General features: G+C 42.2%; 1 protein-coding gene across 2 annotated transcripts in view; it reads right to left on the bottom strand.

Annotated features, from left to right (window-relative positions):
* Positions 1 to 25,623, bottom strand: part of LIMK1 (LIM domain kinase 1) — a 144,423-nt gene that overhangs the window by 57,971 nt on the left and 60,829 nt on the right. For both annotated transcript variants that reach the window (XM_073667602.1, XM_073667604.1), the window contains 3 exons: positions 6,437 to 6,575; positions 5,388 to 5,497; positions 2,296 to 2,466 (listed from right to left, as the gene is read on the bottom strand). In XM_073667602.1, coding sequence (XP_073523703.1) covers positions 2,296 to 2,466; positions 5,388 to 5,497; positions 6,437 to 6,575 — 420 coding nt within the window. The remainder of the gene's footprint in view (positions 1 to 2,295; positions 2,467 to 5,387; positions 5,498 to 6,436; positions 6,576 to 25,623) is intronic.

Below are 25,623 nucleotides of genomic sequence, written 5' to 3'. Positions count from 1 at the left end.
ATAAAATTCCCCATTCTTGCGATCTATGCGGTTTCCAACATGTGGATCAGTGATGATTTGTTTTCATCAAAAAACCCTTTAATGCAAACTACCGTAATTCCGTGTACACTCCAGTTATAGCATGTGCACGGTAGATGTGCAGGAGCCGCCTGTGCTTTACAGTCAACGCTCCCCTATAAAGGGAATAATGGCTAACAGGTACAGTATGTGCATATAGCTGTAGGGTGGGCCCCTAGAGTCAATTACCCCTGTGTGCCCCAGACACCCCAGTCCGACCCTGCTTATACTGGTAGCTATATAAAAAATTAAACACAAAATTAAAAGAGTATCTCTAACAGGAAACCTGATTTAACCAGCAAAGTCATTTTCTGATCACGCATTGTATTTAAAGGAGCTTTCTGATTTCATAACAGCGTCGTTTTAACACAGTTATCTGTCAGTGAATGTAAGAGTTTTCTAAACTAGACAACCTCTTCAATCACAGCATTTACTATATCACCACAGCAGAAGAACATTCAGTGAGATTAGCTGAAAATATGTAGAAGCAAAGAGATGATCAGATTCCTCCCTACACCCACATCTTGTAAAGATAACAGAAAGTACATAAAAAATCAAGTAACTTTTAGAAAAAAATTCTGCTGGCATCAGGATGGGTCAAACTGACCTAATCAAAGAGCATAGAAGAATGGTTTCCATGGAAACATCTGACAAAATAATAAAAAAATTGAAGAAATATGTCTTGCTTTCCCACTAGTCTGAAATTTTAAGTGTCTATTTCATTGACATATAGTGTTATGTGGGTTATAAGTAAAAGAATAAATGAAAAAAAAAATGTCAGCGATTCCTTCCTTAATTTTTTTTACTTTGTCTTGATTGGATTTTGTTGCATATTCTGTAAGATAATTGGCTGCAGCAGGAGCCTCCCCCCTCTGCCCTGTCAGCAGCAGGAGCCTCCCCCCTCTGCCCTGTCAGCAGCAGGAGCCTCTCCCCTCTGCCCTGTCAGCAGCAGGAGCCTCCCCCCTCTGCCCTGTCAGCAGCAGGAGCCTCCCCCCTCTGCCCTGTCAGCAGCAGGAGCCTCCCCCCTCTGCCCTGTCAGCAGCAGGAGCCTCTCCCCCCTGCCCTGTCAGCAGCAGGAGCCTCCCCCCTCAGCTCTGTCAGCAGCAGGAGCCTCCCCCCCTCTGCCCTGTCAGCAGCAGGAGCCTCCCCCTTCTGCCCTGTCAGCAGCAGGAGCCTCCCCCCTCTGCCCTGTCAGCAGCAGGAGCCTCCCCCCTCTGCCCTGTCAGCAGCAGGAGCCTTCCCCCTCTGCCCTGTCAGCAGCAGGAGCCTCCCCCCTCTGCCCTGTCAGCAGCAGGAGCCTCCCCCCTCTGCCCTGTCAGCAGCAGGAGCCTCCTCGCTCTGCCCTGTCAGTAGTAGGAAACAAACATTGTTACGTCTGGCACCTTAGCTAAGTCCCAACCATTTAGCAGCTAAAAATGGAACAGATAAATATATATATATATCTATATATACAGATATATATATATATATTAGAGCACATATGTCAAACTCTGACCAGCGGGCCAAATTTGGCCCACAGGCTGAGTATATTTGGCCCACGGCGCCGAACAGGACCCCCACATATATTTGGTCCGCGATGCCGGGCGGGTCACTATGTGAGGCTATTATACTGTATTGGGGACTATGTGGGGCCCATTATACTGTTTGGAACACTTTGTGGCCATTATACTGTATGGAGGGCTATGTGGGGATCACAGTTGGAGAATCATACTCTAATGGGGTCACTATTCTTTGGGGGGGTACAGTAGGGTCATCATACCATGCGTGTGGAGAGTACTGTGGAGGAACTCACTGCAGGGATATCTTACTGTGTTTGGGGGGATGACACTTTAATTGGCATCATAACTTATTATCTGTATTATTCAAGGTTTTTTATCCTAATATTTAAATTAGGTCATTGGGCCATATGCCTTTTACTGCTCTTACATAATGTATTATTCCAATATTTTATTCTAAGATCTATTAATTAAAATGTACTTTGTTCGTGGGACAATCCCTTTCAGTTTGTTTCCATGTGAAAAGTTTCATTGTTATATTTGATGATAAATGAAAAACTTCCTCAATTGTAGATAATTTTTTAATATATATCAAGGTGGGCCCACAACTTTGTCCAAGCTTTTAATTTGGCCCTCTGTGTATTTGAGTTTGATATCCCTGTATTAGAACATCTCATTTTTTAAAGAGAAGAGCGGAGCGTTGAACACAATTTTCATGTTCCAAACAGTATGAGATACTTACTCACGGACTCGCACAGTGTGAGAATGCTCCGCACATGATGGAGTGATGGAAATGGAAAGACCACGTCTCCCATCAGATGCAGGAAGAGACACCAGGGTTACCGTGTGGGGCGATCGAGAGACTGGAGAGTCAATTACTGGGGTCAGGGAGATCTGGTAATAGCACGGTCCACTGTCAAGAGGAATAATTATGTTACATGTCTGACATTATGCATGAAATTACATCAATCAGTAGATTATGAACTTTTTCATGAAAAAAGAATTAATCAGATCAGAGGGTTTATATTCTAACATTCAATACAAAAATTATGGCTGCAATCTGACTAGCCGTGTACCTACTGTAGATACAGTGCTGCTCACCATTATTGGCACCCCTTCATTTTTTTCATAGACTGTACAATATCTTTAGAAATAAATGTACCAAAGTTATATCCTCAGGATTTTTTAATTAGTGAACCAAAGTAATACAACAATAAAACAACTTTCATGTTGCAATTTCAAAGAAGAAACAGAATAAACAACATGTGCAGCAATAAAGGCCCCCCTAATTAATACTTGGTTGCACACCCTTTGGCATTGATGACAGCCTACAAACGTTTCTTGTAGCCATCTATAAACTTCTTGTAGTCATCTATAAGCTTCTTGCACTTCTCAGATGGAATTTTCTCACACTCTTCCTTTGTGGTTTGTTCAAGCTCTTGAATGTTTGCAGGGTTCTTTTTCCCAATGGCAGATTTCAGCTCACCCCGAAGATTTTCAATGGGATTGAGGTCAGGACTCATTGCTGGTTATTTTAAAACAGCCCATTTTTTCTTTGTCAGTCCATTCCTGTGTACTTTTGGATGTGTGCTTTGGGTCATTGTCTTGCTGCAGGACCCATGATCTTAAACTTAAACCAAATTTTATTACACTGGGTATGACATTTCGTTCTAAAATTTCTAGATAATTCTCTGATTTCATGAATCCTGTGATATGGTCAAGGCCTCCAGTACCAGACGCAGCAAAGCAACCCCACAGCCTTATGGATCCTCCACCATGCTTAACAGTTGGTTGTTCTTTTCCTTATAAGCTTCATTGCGCCGTCTGTAAACAAACTGTTGCTTTGCATTGCCAAAAAGCTCTATTTTTGTTTCATGTGTCCACAGAACATTTTTCCAGAAGGATTGTGGTTTGTCAAGGTACTCTTAGGCAAAGATCAGTCGTTCCTTTTTATGTCTTTTCTTCAGCAGTGGTTTCTTCCTTGGCCTTTGCCCATAAAGCTCTGCTTGGTTTAGTATGCGGCGTATGATACTTGTTGAAACCATGACCCCAGACTGTTCCAGGTTGCCCTTCAAGTCTTTGGATGTGGTGGTTTTTCCACCATTCGCACCAACCTTCGAAGACATCTCTTGTCAATTTTCCTCTTTCCCCCACGTCCAGGAAGGTTCTTGACGGTTCCATGCTTGGCAAACTTCTTAATAACATTGCGCACTGTTGAAACTGGGATACCAAGCTCTTTGGAGATGGCCTTATACCCTTTGGAAGTCTTATATTTGCTAATAATAACAGTTCTGATGTCCTCAGACAGCTCCTTTTGTCTTCACCATTGTGACAACGGAACAGGGCCTACCATGTGGCTTTTTAAAACAATGATTAATCACAGGAGAATCCCTTTTGTGATTTACCACAGGCGAGTCAAAATGTGTTTTTATACTAAATTAAAGTAAAAAGTGTGCAATACCAGTGGCACAGCAAGCTTTAGGTTTTTCTATTTTTCCCTTCCATTGTTTTTTGTGTTAAATTATTGTTTATCATGTGCTCATTTATATTTAACACGCGTGCTCTATACAAAAACTGTTTCATGTGATTCATTTTTTTCAGGAGATATTCTACATTATGTACTTAAACTTCATGGATGCCAATAGGGATGAGCAGGACTATATGTATTAGTTTCTATAAGTTTTCCCAATCACCTGTCACATGAATGTGTAATAAATGCATTCAATATATGCAATCAGTTATTTGTGATCTATTTGTTATTTTGATGAATGAGTACAATATTTTGAAGAGTCTTCTGTAAATTATATAAACTGTGAACCAAAGTCAGCAGTATTACATACTTTAAAGGGAACCTGTTAACACGCTCTTTATATACTGTATGTAAGTAGTGGACACTAGGTGAAATCCCATATAGAGTCAAATAAAGTACACTTAATGTTATAATCTTATAGAGCACCTACATGTAATGCTGCTGCTGCCCCAGAGCACTTTTCGTCCTCTCTTCATCAGGGGGATTATAACATTAAGTGTACTATATTTGCAAAAAATCACTTTATATCCTAATTAGGTTATTAATTGCACTGTTGTATATTTGTATATCTGCCTGATTCAAGTGTATATTTATATATTAACAGGGCTGTGGAGTCAATAAGCTAATCCTCCAACTCCGACTCCTCAATTTCCCTGACTCCACAGCCCGGCCTCACTACTGAGCGTGTACATAAAGTGCAGCACAGATTCATCTCAACTAAAAGCCGTGATCCTTAGACATTTCATAACTTTCCCAAATTCTTATGAAAACATTTACAGCACATCCTGCATTGTGCTACTGTACACAATTTATTATATATTTTAAGAGTCGGAGTCGGTCCATTTCATACTGACTCTGACTCCTACAAAATGGACACCGACTCCACTAGTCAAGAGAAATCTAATGTGGAAGCCATATACAAATTAGGCTGAAAGTGCATGGGGGTATGTCTAGTCTATACACTTGGAAGAAGCAGTGTCAGTGCACTGACACACCCCCAATGCTCTTCCAGGTTTATTTGCATATGACTTCCGTCTTAGATTTCTCATAACTAGCACATCAGACTTCAACAGAAAAAGGTATTATTTTTGGGGGGGTATTATTGCCTACACAGCAATACCACTACCACCTTATATAAAAATGTACTGACTGCTTTCCTTTAAGAAATAATAACCATCTAGATTATCAGTATCTGTGCAGTCTATGTAATGAGTCACCTGGGATGAAATAATAGGGATAGTTAGTCGGGTATATGAATGACTATCAAACTGGGATCAATATTTTGGATGTGAATGTTTTCTTACCAGTATAACTTGGAACGCTCCACCAAGGCATATGTCTCACCATCACCAATAAAAGAGGAACAGCGAGAACATACAAAGCATTCTGGGTGATACTTGTTCTCTCCTGCTACCTATCAAAGCAAAAAACATCAGGGTCAAATCTTTAATAAGAAACATTAGTCTCAAATTTCTCCTGGAAACAGACGACGGTTTATTACAGTGGTAGGGGATAATCCCCGGCACTCACTCTTCTGCTTTGGATCCATAAAAGTCCTCTATATTTTGTTCACATACTACGGTGGGATAACACACAGCACAGACAGCCTACAATTGTTTCTCACCATTTCATATAATCATAGGCTGTCTGTGGTGTTATTTATTCCACTGGTGTTTCTGCACGAAATAAAGAGGATTTATGTATTAAATGGAATCTGTCAGCAGGTTTTTGCTACCTCATCTGAGAGCAGGATGATGTAGGAAATGAGAAGCTGAATCCAATGATGTATCACTTAGTTTACTGGGTGCCGCCGTTCTCACACAATCAGAGTTTTTAGATTTAGAAAGAAGCAGAGCTGAGGAAGCTAACCCCGCCCACACCACAGCTAACCCCACCCACACCAGGCTCTGTATGTACAAAGTCCATAGACAGTGAGGTGCCTATCACGGGAAGGGGGCGTTGTCGAACTAATGTAGTCCAGCATTGTTAATCTCTTGGTGATAAATCCTTCACAGTCAGTAAACAGCAGCACACACTTTGACAAGTGACACATCCCTGAATTCTGTGTTTCAGCCTCTATCTCCTGCTGTCTTCAGATTACATAGCAAAAACCTGCTGACAGATTCCCTTTAAAAGCAGAAGGGTGAGTGCCGTGGATTATTTTCTACTGCTGGACTTGAGTATTGCATTTTCTCTGGAGCCCTGAACACCATTGCTGTGTATCCACCATTGCCCTAGAAAAGCTTTGCCCAGCTGTGTACAGGAAGAACCTGGGAGTAGTGTTAACCCCTTGACTTTTTGAAGACAACAGTTTAGATCAGACAAGTGACAAAACAGCATTTTGATTTCTTACCATAACTAGTCCTTTGGTAATATGCTCAGAGCAGCCTTGGCACATGCCACCAAATCGTGCCCAATAATGCTTTTTACAAAACAGTCTCCCATCTTTTTCATAATAGCGGTGGGATAAGGATACGCCACAGTCACTGCACCTGAAAAAAATAAAACAACAACTTGTTAGAATTTAGAGACATTGACTGAAAACGAGCGAAATCTTGCAAATGCTAAATGTACATTAATTCCTATTAAATAAAGGAGTTTTCCACTTTCAGAAAAGTGGTCCCCAAATGATGGAATCCAACCTTGAGTCAGATCAACAAGGCCATGTTCCCACGTACAGAAAAGTTACAATTTTCCGACTGCATTTTTTTCTGCAGATCCGCGCATCTAAATACACAATAGCAAACTGGACTGATTATTCCGTTTTTGTTATATTTTTTGTTATGTTTTCCACTAAGGTTTTTTTTTTTTTAAAAGCAGATTTGATGCAGCTTTTTTATGCAGAACATTGGGATTCTGCATGTCACGCAATTGTAAAGCCAAGTGTTTTGGTTGACTATACACCAAGCCACAGAGACAGCTTGAAGTTCTTACACTAGGTGGCGCCAAATGCATTAAATTGCCACACAAAGGGCCGAGCTGGAAGCGCCTTTTAGAGCAGATGGTGAAATAATTAACATCACAGTCAAAATAACAGAAATGATGGATATTAACATTGCATATGTCTGACGGAATAAAATGGTTCTGTAGAACTGATCGGCACTGGTCAGCAGGTTACCGATGTCCCTTTCTTTATACAACACAATTATACATCATATGAGTCTTGTGTGCGAGATTCAAAGAGTTTAAGGGATAGTCCCTAATCACACATGGCATATCACCAAATATATCCATAAATGCATTAGAGATCCTCAGCTATTGGGAGAACCAGGATCCCTGTTTGACCTTCTGGCACCTGCTTTTCCCATTAAATTCAATGGTTCTTTTCACATTGTTAGCAGTGATTAGCAAAGGCAACTTGTAACTGAATCTGGAAAACCACTTTAAACTGGCACGCCTAGCGGGCATGAAAACATAATACATTTTCATAAGATTCCATTTAAAAAATGAAATTCATCTATTAGTAACTCAAAAGTAAAAGTAGAAGCCATTGTTTGGTAATTGATATTTTTATCTTATGAAAGGCTATTATTATATTGACAACTTAATTATTTCCTCTTCTTGCAGTCACTTTTCCAAAAATGGCTAATGCAACAAATCAGAGAAGTGCCAGCCACACCAACAAGCTTCTGCATAAAGCATAATGTGGCCATCAATTTACATTGTGGGTTTTCCTCGCTGCACATAGATAAGATTTCATAAAATCTCATCCACAAAACTGGTTCTGTAATAAGCAGCTGATTTTCCATCATGAGACGCCTGATGGAAATGCCGCTTGGTTTCCAACACTTGTGGACGTCCCCTCTATTACCAGCCAGCCATAAGGCTATAAGCCAGTAGAATTACATAGTTTGGAGTTTGCAGCCTGGGAGTGAAAAGCTAGAAATACTACATTTTCTCATGAAGACCATGCTGTCTCTAAAAAATAGCTGTCCTGTTCAAGGCAGTATATTTTAATCCAGGAGCCCCATAGCACAGAACCAAACTGAGGGCTTCCTCATGGGCCGCAGGCTGGAGTGAGACAACCCATCGGGCTCATGGTTGCCCAACGGTGGTGACAGGAATCTTTGTCTAACCACTTAAGTGCCATGGTCTCTGTTCACCACAGTATCTAAGGCAGGGGTGGGGGACCTCAGGCCCGGGGGCTATTTACGGCCCTTGATGACATTTTATATGGCCCACGGGCAAATTTACGGGGACCATAGTGCTTGGGCCGGCAGGTGTATTTTGAAGGCCACTGGCCCATTAATTTCTTCTTGCTCTGTGAGCAGTGTTCACTACTGAACGCTGAGGAGCGTGCAATGAAAGATTACCACGAAAGATATATATAATAACCAGTGAACAGAGCAACCGGCTACTTTACAGATGTCACTTAACCATTCATTTGTGCACCATGATCGCTGAGTTTGGAGGTTTCCTATGGAAAACCACAGATAACACATAGAAATGTCACAGCACATTATTCAAATGACAAAATTAACTCACGCACTGACAAACCCAACTCTGCTAAGAAAAATAAATACTGTAGTAAATAAAAGGAAAGTGCAGAACCGGTCTGCATTATCCCATCTTGTAATATAAACTCTAGTCCTTGAGGGCCACTTAAAGGCTCAACACAACATGACAGATGATTATGCAAGAGCCCAGGTGTCTCATGGAGAGGCAGGATTTTCTTTCACTCTGCTTTTACCCAAAAGAATAAGGGGGATCAATTTACCATAAAGAAAATACAACAGAGCTTTTAACTCTTTCCTTGATCTTAAAGGCCCATTGACTAAAAATCTATACACCTTTTGCTTGACTGTTTCTAGTGGAAGTGTTACATTACAGTAGACATAAAAAGGACAGTAAAGCAGTCCAAGATGCATGGTAAATCTTACTAATGTTCTCACGTCATTGGTAAAGGCTCTACAAGCAAATGTGATTGAAACTGTGACAAATACATTTCAAGTGGAAAACTTGCATACTGAAGTGAATATCGCTTGTGTACTAAGCTGCAGATCTATATCTTCAGGCAATAGCTGATTAAATTTTCCCCACACTAATAAGAGCAAGTGAAAGTGCAAGGTGTTGGTGATGCGCCCCCTGGGTCGTGGGGTACTCGGTGCCGGGCGGGTCGTTACTAGGGAAGATGTCACAGTGGCGGTGACCCGGTCTGTGACCCAGGGCGGTCAATAAAAGGAGATATTTACAGGGGATTTATAGTGTTTATATACAGTTCGTGACACCACCTGTCGTATGCGGCTATATGGAGCCGCCGCTGCTGTGCAGAACCTCAGGAGCCGTTGTTAGTGCAGCAGAGTTGGTTCGGCTCTCCACAAGCAGAGCTCAGCTCCAGGGCAGGAAGTAGTGATTTTATAGATGTTGCTATGCGGTGTGGTGCAGAGGATGACGCAGTCAATAATCAGTCCACAACTTAATGGCGGTTTCCTTTATCTTTACTTGCGGTGGTTAGGCAGACCGGGGCACAGGTACTAACTGGTAGTAGAGGTCCGGGCGGCCTGGAAGCAAGTTGGGGGATCCATCTAGCCAGGTGAAGTTGTAGGCCTTCCGGCTGCGTATAGCTGTGCTGTGGCCCACGTCCCTGAGTAAAACGTCTTTGTGCTCACCCGTACGGCCTTCCTGGAGTGTCGCTCCCCCGTGGCGGTGCTGGGCCCTATCGAGCTGCTGAGTCTCCGAGCATCTGATGGGGCAAGGAGACCTGCAGTCTCCTGCCCTCCGGTTTCTGCTGCTGGGCTTTCGGTGCCCCACAACCTCGGACTCCTGTGTCTGGTTCTTCTGTGCTTCCCTCTGGGGTGAACTGCAGTGCAGCTCCACTCCCTGGGTCTTTCCTCGTCGACGTCCTGACTTCAACTCCTCTCTGCTCTCCTCACACTAACTAAGCCCGCCTCCAGATCCCAGTTGCTAAGGGGAGGAGCTCCCCTTGCTGGTCTGGAGCCAGGAAAGTGTTGCATGCTAGCAAAACCTGATTAGGGGACCCCTCCTTGCTTCCAGGCAAGGCATCACCCCCTTGTGAGGGAGGCAATGCCATTGTGGCAACCGGACTCCTCAGGTGCCACATTGGTATTTTATTTTTTTAACGGTCTTCAGCTCGATCTCGAGCCATGGTGACTTGATGGATGAACGCTCTGTAGGAAAATCGATCTTGTGCAAGTTTAGATAGGTCCACTAGTGTCTCCACCACCGTTTTCTTGATAGTATCAACCCATCAGTTGTTGGTCTTCCTCTTCGCCTTGTTCCTTTTATTCTTCCGACCATGTTGTTCTTCTCCAGTAATTGCTCTTTTCATATGATGTGTGTAAAGTAGGCAAGTCGTAGCTTGGTGATCCTTGCTTCGAGTGACGTGTCTGGCTTAATTTGGTCCAAAATTGATTTGTTTGTTCTTCTTGCCATTCATGGTATTGATAGTATCCTTCTTCAGCACCATATTTCTAAGGCGTCAATTCTTTCTTTATCATCCAGGTTTCGCATCCGCATGTTAACACAAAAAAGACCAAACTATGTAGGAGCCATGTCTTCATCGCAAGTAAAATGTTCCTCGATTTGAAGACCTTGTCCAGTGACTTCATTGTTGATTTGCCCATAGCTATTCTCCTATTGACTTCAGGTGTCGTACTGCATCTTGAGTGATCATCGATCCTAGTAGGTTGAAGCCCTTTACAACTTCCAGTTCATTGCCGCCATCTCAAATGTGTCCCGGTAGTACCTGGCAGAAGTCAATATCTTTGTCTTCTTTGTGTTGAGTAGCGGTCCCATGTTCGAGCTTTCCATCTTGACACTCTGTAATAAGCCCTTCATTCCAACTGCGCATGTTGCTATGAATGTTGTATTGATGTTGGTATAAAAGGCGTAAAAAATAGCGTTAACCAGGTAAAAACACTATGGCCGAATTCATAAAAGCATTTCATGTAAAATGCTTTGAAAAGTTTCAAGATTTTTGCTATTATTGGTACCAGTCTGAAGCAGCTCCACCAAATTGGGCAGGACTGGGAGGATCCAGGGCGGTATATTGAGTGGCTATGCCACACCCATTAAAGTAATGAAAAGTACCTCTCTGGTGAGGCACACACCACTGATAAGATGCATCAAATTCATTAAGGGACAGGCGTCTTTTAATGAATCTGTTGCATCATCTATTTGCTTAACCAACTTAGATGCCATGTCACCACTGACAACAACATCTAAGGGGTTACACAGACAAATCTTTTTAGCTTTGTGTACCAGCCATCTTCTTGTAGCTAATTTAATAGGTACAGTGGAAGAAGGACTTTTACAGTATATTCTTCAAGAATAAACAGTAATTTTTGCTCATGATGGATAAATATGTCACAGACCACTAAAGGGTTTAAAGGTTTTCAAGGACTATAATACCAACTGCCGATACTCAGGATTAGAAGTCGATATATGAGAATAGGTAAAAAAAAATGCGGGAAAACTTTGTTGTTGATATTTTAATAGCTAGGGTTGCACTTTCCCACCAGACTACAAATCCAATCCACTGTGCCTAGGTTTTCATAATAATAATGGGTCCCAATGGTCTAGGACCAATTGAAGCTGAACAGTACAATGTGCCGATAGGGTCATTTTTCCTTGTCTTTATTTATTACAATTTATTATTGATATAGGATTATGTCATTATAATACAGATAAAAAAGTAAGTCTAAAAAAGAAGCACTCCAGTTATTTTTTTATTCCCTAAACCTGTGTAAATGTTATTGTAGCGTCAGTGTATTAATGTACTCATTGATTGCTTGCTCTCCGGTATCCAGCGCCGTTATGCTCCTCTATAGAGTCACGTGATGGTGATTCCGACTCTCCGGATCACTCTATGCTCAGTGTGTAATTCTAAAGTCACGTTAACAATGTAAGCCACTTCTGGGTCATGTAAAGCACAGTACGACCTGGAGAATCTGAATTGCCGTCACGTGAATCAGAATGGCGCTGGTTACAGGAGAAGTTAGCAATGAGTGAGAATATTAACACACTGACACTAATGTTTAGGGTGTAAAAAGGTTTATCAGGAGGGCTTCTTTAAATTTAACTAGAAGGGAAGGGACCTAGGTCACTATGATAATACCATAAATGGGATGTAATTAAAAATACACATGGACTATTTTCTTATGGTGGTGCCCAAAACATACCAGTAGGCACCCCATTAGCTGCCACATGGCGGCGTATTACGAGTTATTCTACACTGAAGGATAGTCTTCTAGACTAGATCACCTTGTTAATCCAGTATGGGATGGAGTACGCTAAGCTCTAGTTGTTAGATGCTACATAAATTGGCGTATGGAGGTATGGTAGAACCCGGTAGGGGTCTATGGATACTGAACAACATACAACTTGTAAAGAATTATGATACAGCACTCTGGGCCTGATTCATCAATACTGGAGTTGTTCACGCCAGTCTTGAGGAACAGATGTGCTGTAGTTAGATACTCCTGATTTATAAACAGATGCACATCTCTTCATTAATCTGGAGCGTCTGACAAGTGTCCTGCACCTCCATGCAGTACGCCAGAAAGCTCATTCTAGTCAGGCACTGGAAGTGTTCACGCCGGTCTTGATGAGCAGATGTGCTGTAGTCAGATACTCCTGATTCTTCCATGCATCCCCCCTACTCTGGAGCTCTGTACCCCTACATATCAGGCTCTCGCCTACCATGGAAACCTTCAAAAGGAACCTGAAGATCCACCTCTTCCGACAAACCTACAATCTGCAGTAACCCTCGCTCCACCACACCGCTGCACGATCAGCTCTACCCTCACCTACTGTATCCTCGCCCATCCCTTGTAGATTGTGAGCCCTTGCGGGCAGCATCCTGTCTCCTCCTGTACTTGCTAACCTGTACTCGCTGACTTGTATTGTTCAAGATTATTGTACTTGTCTTTATTATGTATACCCCTTTCACATGTAAAGCGCCATGGAATAAATGGCGCTATAATAATAATAAATAATAATAATTCAGAAAGAGGTGCATATCTCAGAGACAAGTGTCCTGCACCTCCATGCACTATGCCAGAAATCCCATTCTAGTCAGGCACTGAAGTGAGATTTCTGGTGTGGGGAATGCCAAAGCTTGTCCGCCCATTTCGGCAGAGCTGGTAGAAACTGACGTAAAAGCTTTGAAAAGTCGCAAAATTTAGTTGCAACTCAGAAATGGCCTAATTTTGCGACTTTTCAAAGCTTTTACGCCAGAATTGTGACATGAAAGCTTTGATGAATCGAGCCCTATGCCTGGTGATAAAAGGACTCACAAGTTTACAGCAATTACAAAAAAGAGATGAGAATAAATGTGCACAATCGGAGCGCTCAGAGAGTTGGAAAAGCTGGATGAAAAGAGCTGGGATTTTTACTCCCAGCTTTCCAATAGATAGATGTAATGAAGAAAAATGGCTGAACAAAATCTGCCACAACTCAAAATCACATATTTACAGGGAATATTTTATTTCTGGAAAATGTAGAAAATAGAGTTTTGAAAACAAAATATTTTTTTGTTCATTGAAAAAGTCAAATGTAAGAATCTAGTAAGATAGCTTTATACAAACTGGAAAATGTCAGTAATTGCTTCATGCAACGTCCTGTCTGTCTGCTACGGCATACAGTACACCATTCTTACAACACAGAACAAGGAAGTGCTTCACTGGTTATTCTGAAGTGTACTGTGCCTTTAAGAGATAACCCTGTCATTCTATTGTCATGGTCCCTGCAGAGGGACTATGTTGGCCAACCATAATCAACCCTGGGAATCTGCATTACGGCAGCCTGCAGCATTGCTCTGTATGTGAGCTGCATCCTAACCGCAGCCTGTGTGTGCGAGTGCTGATAATTACAGCCACGCCAAGGAAACATAAGAAATGGGGGGATATGACAATGTATACAGTACAGACCAAAAGTTTGGACACACATTCTCATTTAAAGATTTTTCTGTATTTTCATGACTATGAAAATTGTACATTCACACTGAAGGCATTAAAACTATGAATTAACACATGTGGAATTATATACTTAACAAAAAAGTGTGAAACAACTGAAAATATGTCTTATATTCTAGGCTTATATTCAAGAGGTAGTCACCATTTCCGGTGACTACCTCTTGAAGCTCATCAAGAGAATGCCAAGAGTGTGCAAAGCAGTCATCAAAGCAAAAGGTGGCTACTTTGAAGAACCTAGAATATAAGACATATTTTCAGTTGTTTCACACTTTTTTGTTAAGTATATAATTCCACATGTGTTAATTCATAGTTTTGATGCCTTCAGTGTGAATGTACAATTTTCATAGTCATGAAAATACAGAAAAATCTATAAATGGGAAGGTGTGTCCAAACTTTTGGTCTGTACTGTATCTGCACCGCCCGATAATTACTGTTATTTTAGGGTCACGTCCATGTAGAATATTACTCTTGTGTACAGAGCAAGATGTGACCATGTAGTAGGAAAGGTACAGATTCATCATCAGGCGTGATCTCTTAAGATCTATGTGGGATATATGGACATTACCTAATATATTTGTAAATAAAATAGAAACAATGATAAAAAAAGGAAATATACTGTATGTAGGTAGAATTCTTGCCCAGCACACAATGGGTTAATTTCGCCTGCACAGAAGAAATTATGGGGAAATAATTTTGTTATTTATGGAAGTGAAGAGTCACAATGTATCGGAAGTGGGTTTTGTGTGTTTGTCACATAGAAAGTAAATAGCAGCAGCTGCAGATGCCCCTTGTGCCGCCAGCAGATGACACCGTGACATCATCCTCCTGCAGCGTCTGATTATTAATGGGGAAGGAAACCCAATTGCTCCATTTAAATCCTCACCGGAGAAGAGCAACCAATGAAAACCCACAATGCAAAGCGGAAGCTTCTCTTAACCCCTTAGGAGTCCCGGCTCTGCAAAGCAGAAGGTGAAGTAGGGGAGATCATACATAAAGGCATAAAAATGCAACCTGAAAATAGCAAAGCCACATTGGGTCAGTGCAATCAGGGAAATATTTCACACGTAACCACTAATCCCACTCACAAGCCGTCCTGTCAGCGCCTCTTTGTTCCATTCGACAGCTGTCATCACGCTTGAGTAACGCAGCTTAATATATTTATTTATATCAATTATTCATTTTCATTTTGAAGGTTCTAGAATTTGTAAACTTTTGTGAGATCTCAGCAACATTCAGATTGCCCCAGTCCATGTCCCCTGTTATATTGCATAAGAATGTCACACAGGGGGCTCCCCACTCAGAATCCTGCAGGAGCCACAACCGAGAGACCCTCTGTAAGAGCCTTTAAAGGGGAGTTAGACAAAGGATCTTTTTTTTTATTTATTTAGAAACAGCATTACTCTTACACATATCCTACAGTAGCTTAGGTCCATTCACTTCAATGGACCTGAGCTGCAATACCATGCACAACCAATGTGCAAGAGCGGCGCTGTTTCTGATAAATATAATCAGAAACATTGATCAGTATAATATAAAAAAAAAAGTTAAAAAGTAAAGACAGTAGTTTTGTTACAACATACTTAGAGTAACGTCGTTTTAATTTTTATTTCATAAATCAATAGTACACGCAAAAATAAGCAACTCTGTAATACACTGCTCAAAAAAATAAAGGGAACACTCAAATAACACATCCTAGAGCTGAATGAATTAAATATTCTCATTGAATACTTTGTTCTGTACAAAGTTGAATGTGCTGACAACAAAATCACACAAAAATCATGAATGGAAATCAAATTTATTAACCAATGCAGGCTTGGATTTGAAGTCACCCCCAAAATTAAAGTGGAAAAACACACTACAGGCTGATCCAACTTTGATGTAATGTCCTTAAAACAAGTCAAAATGAGGCTCAGTATTGTGTATGGCCTCCACGTGCCTGTATGACCTCCCTACAATGCCTGGGCATGCTCCTGATGAGGTTGTGGATGGTCTCCTGTGGGATCTCCTCCCAGACCTGGACTAAAGCATCCGCCAACTCCTGGACAGTCTGTGGTGCAACGTGACGTTGGTGGATGGAGCGAGACACGATGTCCCAGATGTGCTCAATCGGATTCAGGTCTGGGGAACGGGCGGGCCAGTCCATAGCTTTAATGCCTTCATCTTGCAGGAACTGCTGACACACTCCAGCCACATGAGGTGTGGCATTGTCCTGCATTAGGAGGAACCCAGGGCCAACCGCACCAGCATATGGTCTCCCAAGGGGTCTGAGGATCTCATCTCGGTACCTAATGGCAGTCAGGCTACCTCTGGCGAGCACATGGAGGGCTGTGCGGCCCTCCAAAGAAATGTCACTCCACACCATTACTGACCCACTGCCAAACCGGTCATGCTGAAGGATGTTGCAGGCAGCAGATCGCTCTCCACGGCGTCTCCAGACTCTGTCACGTCTGTCACATGTGCTGGGTGTGAACCTGCTTTCATCTGTGAAGAGCACAGGGCGCCAGTGGTGACTTTGCCAATCCTGGTGTTCTGTGGCAAATGCCAAGCGTCCTGCACGGTGTTGGGCTGTGAGCACAACCCCCATCTGTGGACGTCGGGCCCTCATACCACCCTCATGGAGTTGGTTTCTAACCGTTTGTGCAGACACATGCACATTTGTGGCCTGTGGAGGTCATTTTGCAGGGCTCTGGCAGTGCTCCTCCTGTTCCTCCTTGCACAAAGGCGGAGGTAGCGGTCCTGCTGCTGGGTTGTTGCCCTCCTATGGCCCACTCCACATCTCCTGGTGTACTGGCCTGTCTCCTGGTAGCGCCTCCAGCCTCTGGACACTGCGCTGACAGACACAGCAAACCTTCTTGCCACAGCTCGCATTGATGTGCCATCCTGGATGAGCTGCACTACCTGAGCAACTTCTGTGGGTTGTAGAGTCCGCCTCATGCTACCACGAGTGTGAAAGCACAACCAACATTCAAAAGTGACCAAAACATCAGCCAGAAAGCATTGGTACTGAGATGTGGTCTGTGGTCCCCACCTGCAGAACCACTCCTTTATTGAGGGTGTCTTTATAATTGCCAATAATTTCCATCTATTGTCTATTCCATTTGCACAACAGCATGTGAAATTGATTGTCAATCAGTTTTGCTTCCTAAGTGGACAGTTTGGTTTCACAGAAGTTTCATTCACTTGGAGTTATATTCTGTTGTTTAAGTGTTCCCTTTATTTTTTTGAGCAGTGTACATCTGTATTCGGGAAAGACAGACTCTCCCATTACTGAAATAGGAGATGGCAGCCGCTACTGATAAGATTCTATGTAGACAGGAGGAGGGAAGGGGCTAGAGGCAGAGCTCCTCCCTCCTATCTACATAGGATGCTATCAGTGACAGCTGTCATCTCCTATCTCAGTAATGGGACACTTTTGTCTTCCTTGAATGCAGATTTTACCTGTAGGGAGTAAAGATGCGCATGCTCAACCTCTGCTCCAGTCAGACAAAGCTCTACAGAACTCCATCCTTACGATCAGTGGAGACCATTGAACACATGCTGATCAATAAGTTATCACTTATCATATGGATAGGGGATAACTTAAAAACTTGGTACAAAACCTTTAAAAGGAGTCTGTCAGCAGGATTTCATACCCCAAACTATTTATATGTACATGTAACGCTTTCATAGACAAATTCAGCAATACTTTTACTCAGACAGTCCATTCCTCTCTTATTGAGAAATCAGGGATTGAATTGATAAGCAAATGAGGCTGTAGATCTTAAGCCTCTGTCACTTCAATTCACTTCCTCACTCAGCGCCACCTCCTCCTGCTTAGCTGATAGCATCTAAGCCAGGGATGTCAAGCTCACAAAGGGCCAAAATGAAAAACTTGGACAAAGTCCTGGACCAACCAGTATACAATATAATGGGCCCCACAAAGTCCTCCATACAGAATAATGGCCCCACATAGTGTCCATACAGAATAATGGGCCCCACATAGTCCTCCATACAGTATAATGGGCCCCACATAGTCCTCCATACAGTATAATGGGCCCATATAGTCCTCCATATAGAATAATGGGCCCCACATAGTCCTCCTTATAGAATAATGGGCCCCACATTGTCCTCCATACAGAATAATGGGTCCCACATAGTCCTCCATACAGTATAATGGGCCCCACAGAGTCCTCCATACAGAATAATGGCCCCACATAGTCTTTCATATAGAATAATGGCCCCACATAGTCCTCCATACAGTATAATGGGCCCCAACAGAGTCCTCCATACAGAATAATAGACCCCACATAGTCCTCCATACAGTATAATGGGCCACGCATAGTCCTCCATACAGTATAATGGGCCCCAAAAAGTCCTCTATACAGTATAATGGGTCCCACAAAGTCCCCCATACAGTATAATGGGCCCCACATAGCTTTTCATACAGAATAATGGGCCCCACATAGTCTTCCATACAGTATAATGGGCCCCGCATAGTCCTCCATACAGTATAATGCGCCCCACATAGCTTTTAATACAGAATAATGGCCCCACATAGTTCTCCATACAGTATAATGGCCCTGTATAGTCATCTATACAGAATAATGGGCCCCACATAGTCCTCCATACAGAAAAATGGGCCCCACATAGTCCTCCATACAGTATAATGGGTCCCACATAGTCCACCATACAGAATAATGGGCCCCACATAGTCCTCCATACAGTATAATGGGCCCCGTATAGTCCTCCATACAGAATAACGGCCCCACATAGGGGTGGTGGTTCTGGTGTCGCAGGCCAAATATAATCACCCTGCAGGCCAGATTTGGCCCACAGGCCGGAGTTTTACATGTATGCTCTATGCTGAGGGATGTCAGACAAAGGAACCATCAATCAAGCAGGAGGATATGTCACTGGGCGGGGAATAGAGGTGGAGTGACAGAGACTTCAGATCTACCATAGCTCTTCTGCCTCATTTGCATGAAAGTGCACCATGCACATATATCTAACTAGATAACTAGATGGTAAGGGATCTAAAAGGGGTAAATGAATTACGGTGACCCTTTATGCTAGGACTAAAAAGTGGCTATACATTTCTCAGGTACACTCACCCTACCTGGTGCCCTCCTTCACACCCTCTGTTTGCCTTCTGCTGCCTCCTCTGCCCAGATCGGCGTTTCATTCCTACTGATTCCAAGAAGGCCACCAAAGTGGCACAGGGAGGCCATTGGAAAGTCTAAACCCTGCCTCCTCAGTCTTTTTATCTTTTCGACTCCACAACACAGGGAAGGTTTGGTGTAGACATCTGAGCGGAGGAGGCAAATGCAGGGCACCAGGTAGGGTGACTAAACATGAGAAATTTAGTCATTTTTTAGTCCCATGTTGGAGGGTGTCTGTAAATCCTCTGTCATCTAGGGGTCTCCACCTGATGAGGATTATTATCAGGGTAATGTACTTTAATACGTATAGTTTATGATAATTTGTGAAGTGCTAGTGCTGTGATTGCCATACTTTTAACATAATCTTGGTACACTGTAGCTGTAGTATGATTTCTATTATTTACCTGTCACTTATTTTACCCATAATAGGAGCTTCCCAAAAAATGTTTTGCTCAGGGACCTCCACATCTGGAATTGGGGCTCATTTGAGTTGAGTTGCAGTACCCAAGAATGGCCACTATATAGTTTACGGCGCTGTGCTAATCTGGCTTCATGCACTGTATACATTCAGCTGATAGGTCATCAATCTTTTCTAATCTGATATTGATGACCTATCCTAAACCATATTACAGATTAGAGTTGTACTAACACAAGTCTTTGGGATTCCATTGAGCCTCATCACCTGCTCATTCGAAATCCAATGAAAAAAAATCTTGTGTGTTGGATGCCAGAGTAGAGCATTGTGTCATATAACACCATACAGAATAGTGTGATTCCACTGCCTGTGACTTCATATAGGTTTTGTGCATGTTTATGCATTGCCACCTCTTATAATTACATACTAAGGCCAAGAATTATTCCCAATTCTCTAATATATAAATGATCCATATTCTTGACGTCTTCCATGGGACTTACATTCTGTGAATGCAACAGAGGTTCCGACCCAATGTCCTTCCATGCATCATAATAGCATCTCTACTTTTTCATAGGTTGAATAAAGTTTCATTAAAGTTGTCCTTTATTATTAAGCAATATGTCCAACTTTAAAGGTAATATGCTAAAGAGGAACTGTTGGCAACTTGTATTTTGCATGTTTTTTTTAAATGTGTTGTGCTGTGCCCCTGTTATTACTCCTCAAAATATATGAATAAATTAACAGCTGATTGTTGTCATTCACCTTGGCATTAGAGCACAATCTTACACAGTCTGAGGCTAGGGTCACACGACCGTATTTTCTCTCATCCAAGCATTTGATCAGAGTCTGATCATAGTGTGATCTGATTTTCTCAGATGAGGAGAAGTTGGGGAAAAACAATTCTCCATCTTCTCCATTCTGTCAGTCCATGACAATCGGACTGCAGTTGAATGTCATGCAAGTGTGGTCGGATTTTTCCCACGGACTCATTGACCTGCATAGCCGACTGCGATTCGAATATCAAATGCAAATTGTGCACGTTGTGATTTTTTTCCTCGGACATGGGCCCGTCCCCATAGACTAATATTGGTCTGAGTGCAAGTCCGAGTGTTTTGTCAGATCGCACTCAGACTGAAAACGGCCGTCTGCATTAGCCCTGACACTGTCCAATCAGAGCAAGGATTCACTCCATGGACAAGGCAAATAATCACACTGTGATGCTTAGTCACTTCTCACGGACAAACCGTGAGTCCCTGAAGTCAAGGAGTCCGAGGTCAAGAGCCAGGAGGGTACATCATAAACAGAGGGAAGTGATAAAGGTGTAGTCAGGTCACAGTACATGGTCAGAATTCCAAGGTCAGAGTGCGTCAAGGCAAAAGGGGTAATACAAATGGGTAGTCAAAAGGAAAATCCAAGGTCCGCCAACAAAGATCAAAATATCAGAGTTCAGAGCAAACACATCACTGAGCTGAAAGCTGCAACTGGCAATAGTCCTAACATAGCCAGCCTGCTAAATGCCCAAGCAATCACCCTAAAAAGGCGACACCTGGAGGATTTCCAGAAGGCCCGGACTAATTGGGCTACAAGGTAATCCCATACACAAAACTGACAGCCCAGCACGCCTCTGCATACTATAGGACAGCCGAGCTGACACTCACAATGCTGACAGTCTGGCACGCCCCTGCAATCCATAGGACAGCTGAGCTGTCACTCACTGCGTCCCAAGGACACAGTGAGCGGTGGGATCGTGACATACACGCTTTGTTAGTTTATTCACATATTTCCAGTAGGAATAACAGAACAACAACACAATGCAAAGCTAGAATTCGTTTAAGAATGTTTTTTTTTAGTCAATGCAAGTATTTACTAATGCAATTCATAACAGAAAAGAAAAAAGTTGCATAGAAACAGGTGATATTCTGAGCACTACAGTAGCTTCTGCACCCACATCCTCTCATGGCTAAATATATTACTTGCAGTAGGACATGTAGGAGGAGAGCAGCCACGGAAACAGTGTCTATAAATTCATAAGTATGCTTTCAAAATGATTATGGCATTAAAATATAATTGATGACTGACCCCGAAACTAAAACCACCACTTAGACCTCTTCTGTTTTTACGACTGTGGCATCTTGTAATATGGTAAATACATTACCAGAGTGTGGTGACTATCCATGAAACAGAGGGCAATTCTAGGTATGACAGCACTTAATTTAGGGGCCCCAAAGCAGGGGTGGGAGAAAGAATGAAAAGCAGGGTCAAATTGTTTGCCTGTGAATAGTGTTACCCTTTCTCAGCAGGAGTTTACCACACCCCAGTCTGCTCAGATGGTGGGAAGATTTGCACATATTTAATATTTTCCAGAACATAACAGAACCACATCTCAGTGATTCTTGTGTCACTTTATTAAAAAATAATAATGATTGTTTTGAAAATTCATCAATTTTTGCCAGTTTGAAAATAAAAGGAATGCACAAAAAAACAGCAAAAAAAGTAAAAGCAGAATTCTGCTGGCATTGATCTATGGCACCACAATTTAATGTATAGTAACTATACATACGATATGTAGTAAGCTCTCTGCCAGGAAAGAAACCAGCCCATTCTTGACATATGAGGGTCTGAAAATGTGGACTAGTGTTTAATGATATGACACTGTCCATACGCTGGTTGGTTGTTATATCTAGTGGGTTTTACTCTCTTTACTATTGTGCTGAACAGCAAAAGATGATGCAAATAGATTGAAAATGGAAGTCAAAATAAACCAGAGGATGATGAAAACTTCATTGAAAGTTTTCAAATACAACGCGCTTTGGGGCATTAGAGCACCTATGTCAAGTAGCAGAAACATTCAGCAAATAGAGGTTGATCCGGCAGTTCAAATAAAATGGAAAACTTTTATTCCTTCATTAAAAATATGCATAAAAAGAGTATACACATCATCAGTAGTTTGGCAAAGTCTTCATAGGGAAACATCCCATGAGAGTTAAGGTCTGGGTTGATGCTTTTCGAAGTAACACTTCTTACTTATAAGGCTGTGCGCCCACTATGCGTTTTCCAAGCATTTATGCTGCGGAATTTCCACAGCATAAATGCTTGGGAAACGCTTGGTAATCCGCCCCCCATGGTCTCCAATGACAAGCCGCAATGTCAATGCCCATGCTGCGGATTTTTCCGCAACATTTAGGCTATGTGCCCATGGTGCAGAAATGCTGCATATTTTTTACGCTTTTCCCTGGCAGGAAAAACGCATGCGGTTTTTACATGCATTTTTCCCACCAGGTAGAAGCGTTTGTCAAGCGTCTTTGCATGCATTTCTGCATGTGGGTTATCAAGCACTTTTCCAAGCGATTTTAGCATCACTTGGAAAAGTGCTTGACAACTTGTTCACACAATATAAATCCATGCAACCGGCATGGATTTATAGTAGTGTTACCAAGTTAGTTAAAAAAAAAGAATAAGAATGGTAAAAAATAAAAAAATAAAGTTTATACTCACCTTCCGTTGTCCTCCCGGTGTTATCTCCGCTGCGTCCGATGTGTTGGGCGGCTCGCGCTGTTGTGAAGGACCTGCGGTGACGTCATTGAGCCATGTGATGGTTCACATGACTCAGTGACGTCATGGCAGATCCTTCACAACAGTGCGAGCATTGCAAGGGACCGGACGGAGCAGACAAAACACCGGGAGGACATCAGAAGGTGAGTATAAACTTTATTTTTTATTTAAAATTCTTTTTTTTTTACAGTTTCTATGGTATACAGGTCTGGATGAGAGTCCTCCTCTCCTCCAGACTTGGGTACGATTCGTACATAGAAACGCATAATATCCGTGTGTACAAATGTACTGACACGGATATTATGCGTTTCAATACAAGTCAATGGCGGCGATTATGCTGCGTGTCCGCAAAATTAATGAACATGCTGCGGATTTTTGAGCCAGGGAGAAGCATAAAAAATATGCAGCATTTCTGCATCGTGGGCACATAGCCTAACCGGTTACTTCGAAACGTGTCAACCCAGACCTTAACTCTCCTTGGGAGTTTTTCCTCTGATGACGTTTTTTATGCATGTTTTTAATGAAAGAATAAAAGTTTTGCATTTTATCTGACATGCCGGATCAACCTCTATTTGTGGACTGTCTCACCTTTGGAATTGGGATCCTGTGCACTCTTCATTTTCTCTGTACAGAAACATTGCAGAAGTATACAAAGAAAGAGATGTCGCCTTAGAATTAATAAAAAGGCCCTAGTGCCCCGAAACAGTTTGTCTTTTGAGACCTTTTAATGATAGTAGGGAACATTACTTGTTTTCATCGTCCTCTGCTGAACATCGACTTTCACTTTGGATCCATTTGAATCATCTATTGCTGTCCAGCACAATCTTGCAGGCAAAACCCACCTTACATCCCCAGTGTTTTCTCCTTGGCTGGGAGTTGCAACTCGTGGTACAAGAACCGAGACACCAGCTGCAATTATCCCTCCATATGCACATAGCGTTGTGCCAATAATAACACAACAGAATAAGGTGGTCCTCCACTGTTGCCTGTTCATCTTTACCTTTATTTGATGTGCAAACGCCATGAGCTCCTTTTGTATTTGATTCCTTCTAAACCTTTGTTGCTGACCATGTTTTGATGGTAAAACTCCCTAAAAAAATCCCTTAAAAAGATTTTTATCTTTGTACTAAGAACATTACATCTGATACATGTCACATATAATATATATCTATGCGTAGTATATGTTATACAGTATTTTGCATATAAGTAGTCAGAACCTGATATTATCTACATTACAACCCATCCTGTAAATTAAAGGGGTTTTCTGGGACTATTTTTTTTTCAATATGGGACTAAGGACTAACAGGCAGGTAGTTGCGGTCACTGACTGCTCCTGCCGGAGATTCTGCTGCTCTTGTCAACTCATCCGGGCTGCTCTGTCGACGGGGCGTGACTGCCGGCGTCATGCTGACTGACAGCTCAGTTCCTGCAGTTAGATATCAGGGAGTCAGCTGTCAGTCACCATGACATCGGCAGTCATAACCCATCAACAGAGCAGAGTAGAAGAGAAGAAGCTCATCCGTCGATGGGACCTCAGCGGAAGCAGCAGAATCATCGGCAGGAGTGGTCTATCACTGCTCTGTGCTGGCAGAGATAAATAAAATGGTCGCAGATAACCCCTTAAATGAAGAAGTCAGGTCAGAGTATTTCTGTGCGGAACTTTCCCATAGACTTTAGACATTAGATGCGGAAATTCCACAGGTAAAAAATACACATGCATTTTTAGTGAGTTTCTGCGGTGGAAATCCATCAAAAACTCACGTAATCTGCACCTAAGTATATCAATAAAGTTTTGTCAAAGCAAAAAAACAGGAAGTATCAAAAACAAAGCAGCTTTATTTAAAGCATGATATACCAAAACGAGACTAAAAACACATGTTCAAAAGTATGGCAAAAATGCATGTTAAAAAACGCACACAAAAATGTAATAAAAAAAACCCAAGTAATTTAATTTAAATAATAGGTGCAGAAATGGTGCAGAAATTCTGCACAGTCATAAACGCACCAAAAGCTCATGGTGGGAACGTAGCCTTACAGGATGGTTTGTAGCAGTTACCAGCGGATATCTCTATGATACATTTATCCAGCCATAATGTATTTGTATCAGATTACTGTGGTGGGATCCACTGACAATGTGCTAATTGGGGTTGCCTGACTGTCTCCTTATGTTTGCCTTTTGGGAGACAAGAATGTGGTGTATTGTATTTCAATATGATTGAAGCCTTTCTTTTCCTCGTAAGAAAAGTGCTGCCAGTGTGCGGAAGTGACTTATCCCCTAGGCAGTAATTTCCCATATAAACATCCATGCATGTACAGTATATATGGGAATTAGCAGAGAAAGCAATAATTTAGTTATTTAACTCACTTACCGTATTTTTCGGACCATAAAACGCACTTTTTTCCTCCAAAATTTTGGAGGAAAATGGGGGGGTGCGTCTTATAGTCCGAATGTTGGGGGGGTGCATATTTATGTGTGGTGTGGGGGGAGCGGTAGCGGTGG

Source organism: Phyllobates terribilis, unplaced genomic scaffold, assembly GCF_046119375.1.
Source record: "Phyllobates terribilis strain yellow unplaced genomic scaffold, ASM4611937v1 Scaffold_2__4_contigs__length_985480577, whole genome shotgun sequence".
Taxonomy (NCBI): domain Eukaryota; kingdom Metazoa; phylum Chordata; class Amphibia; order Anura; family Dendrobatidae; genus Phyllobates; species Phyllobates terribilis.
This window is presented reverse-complemented; position numbering and strand designations above follow the sequence as displayed.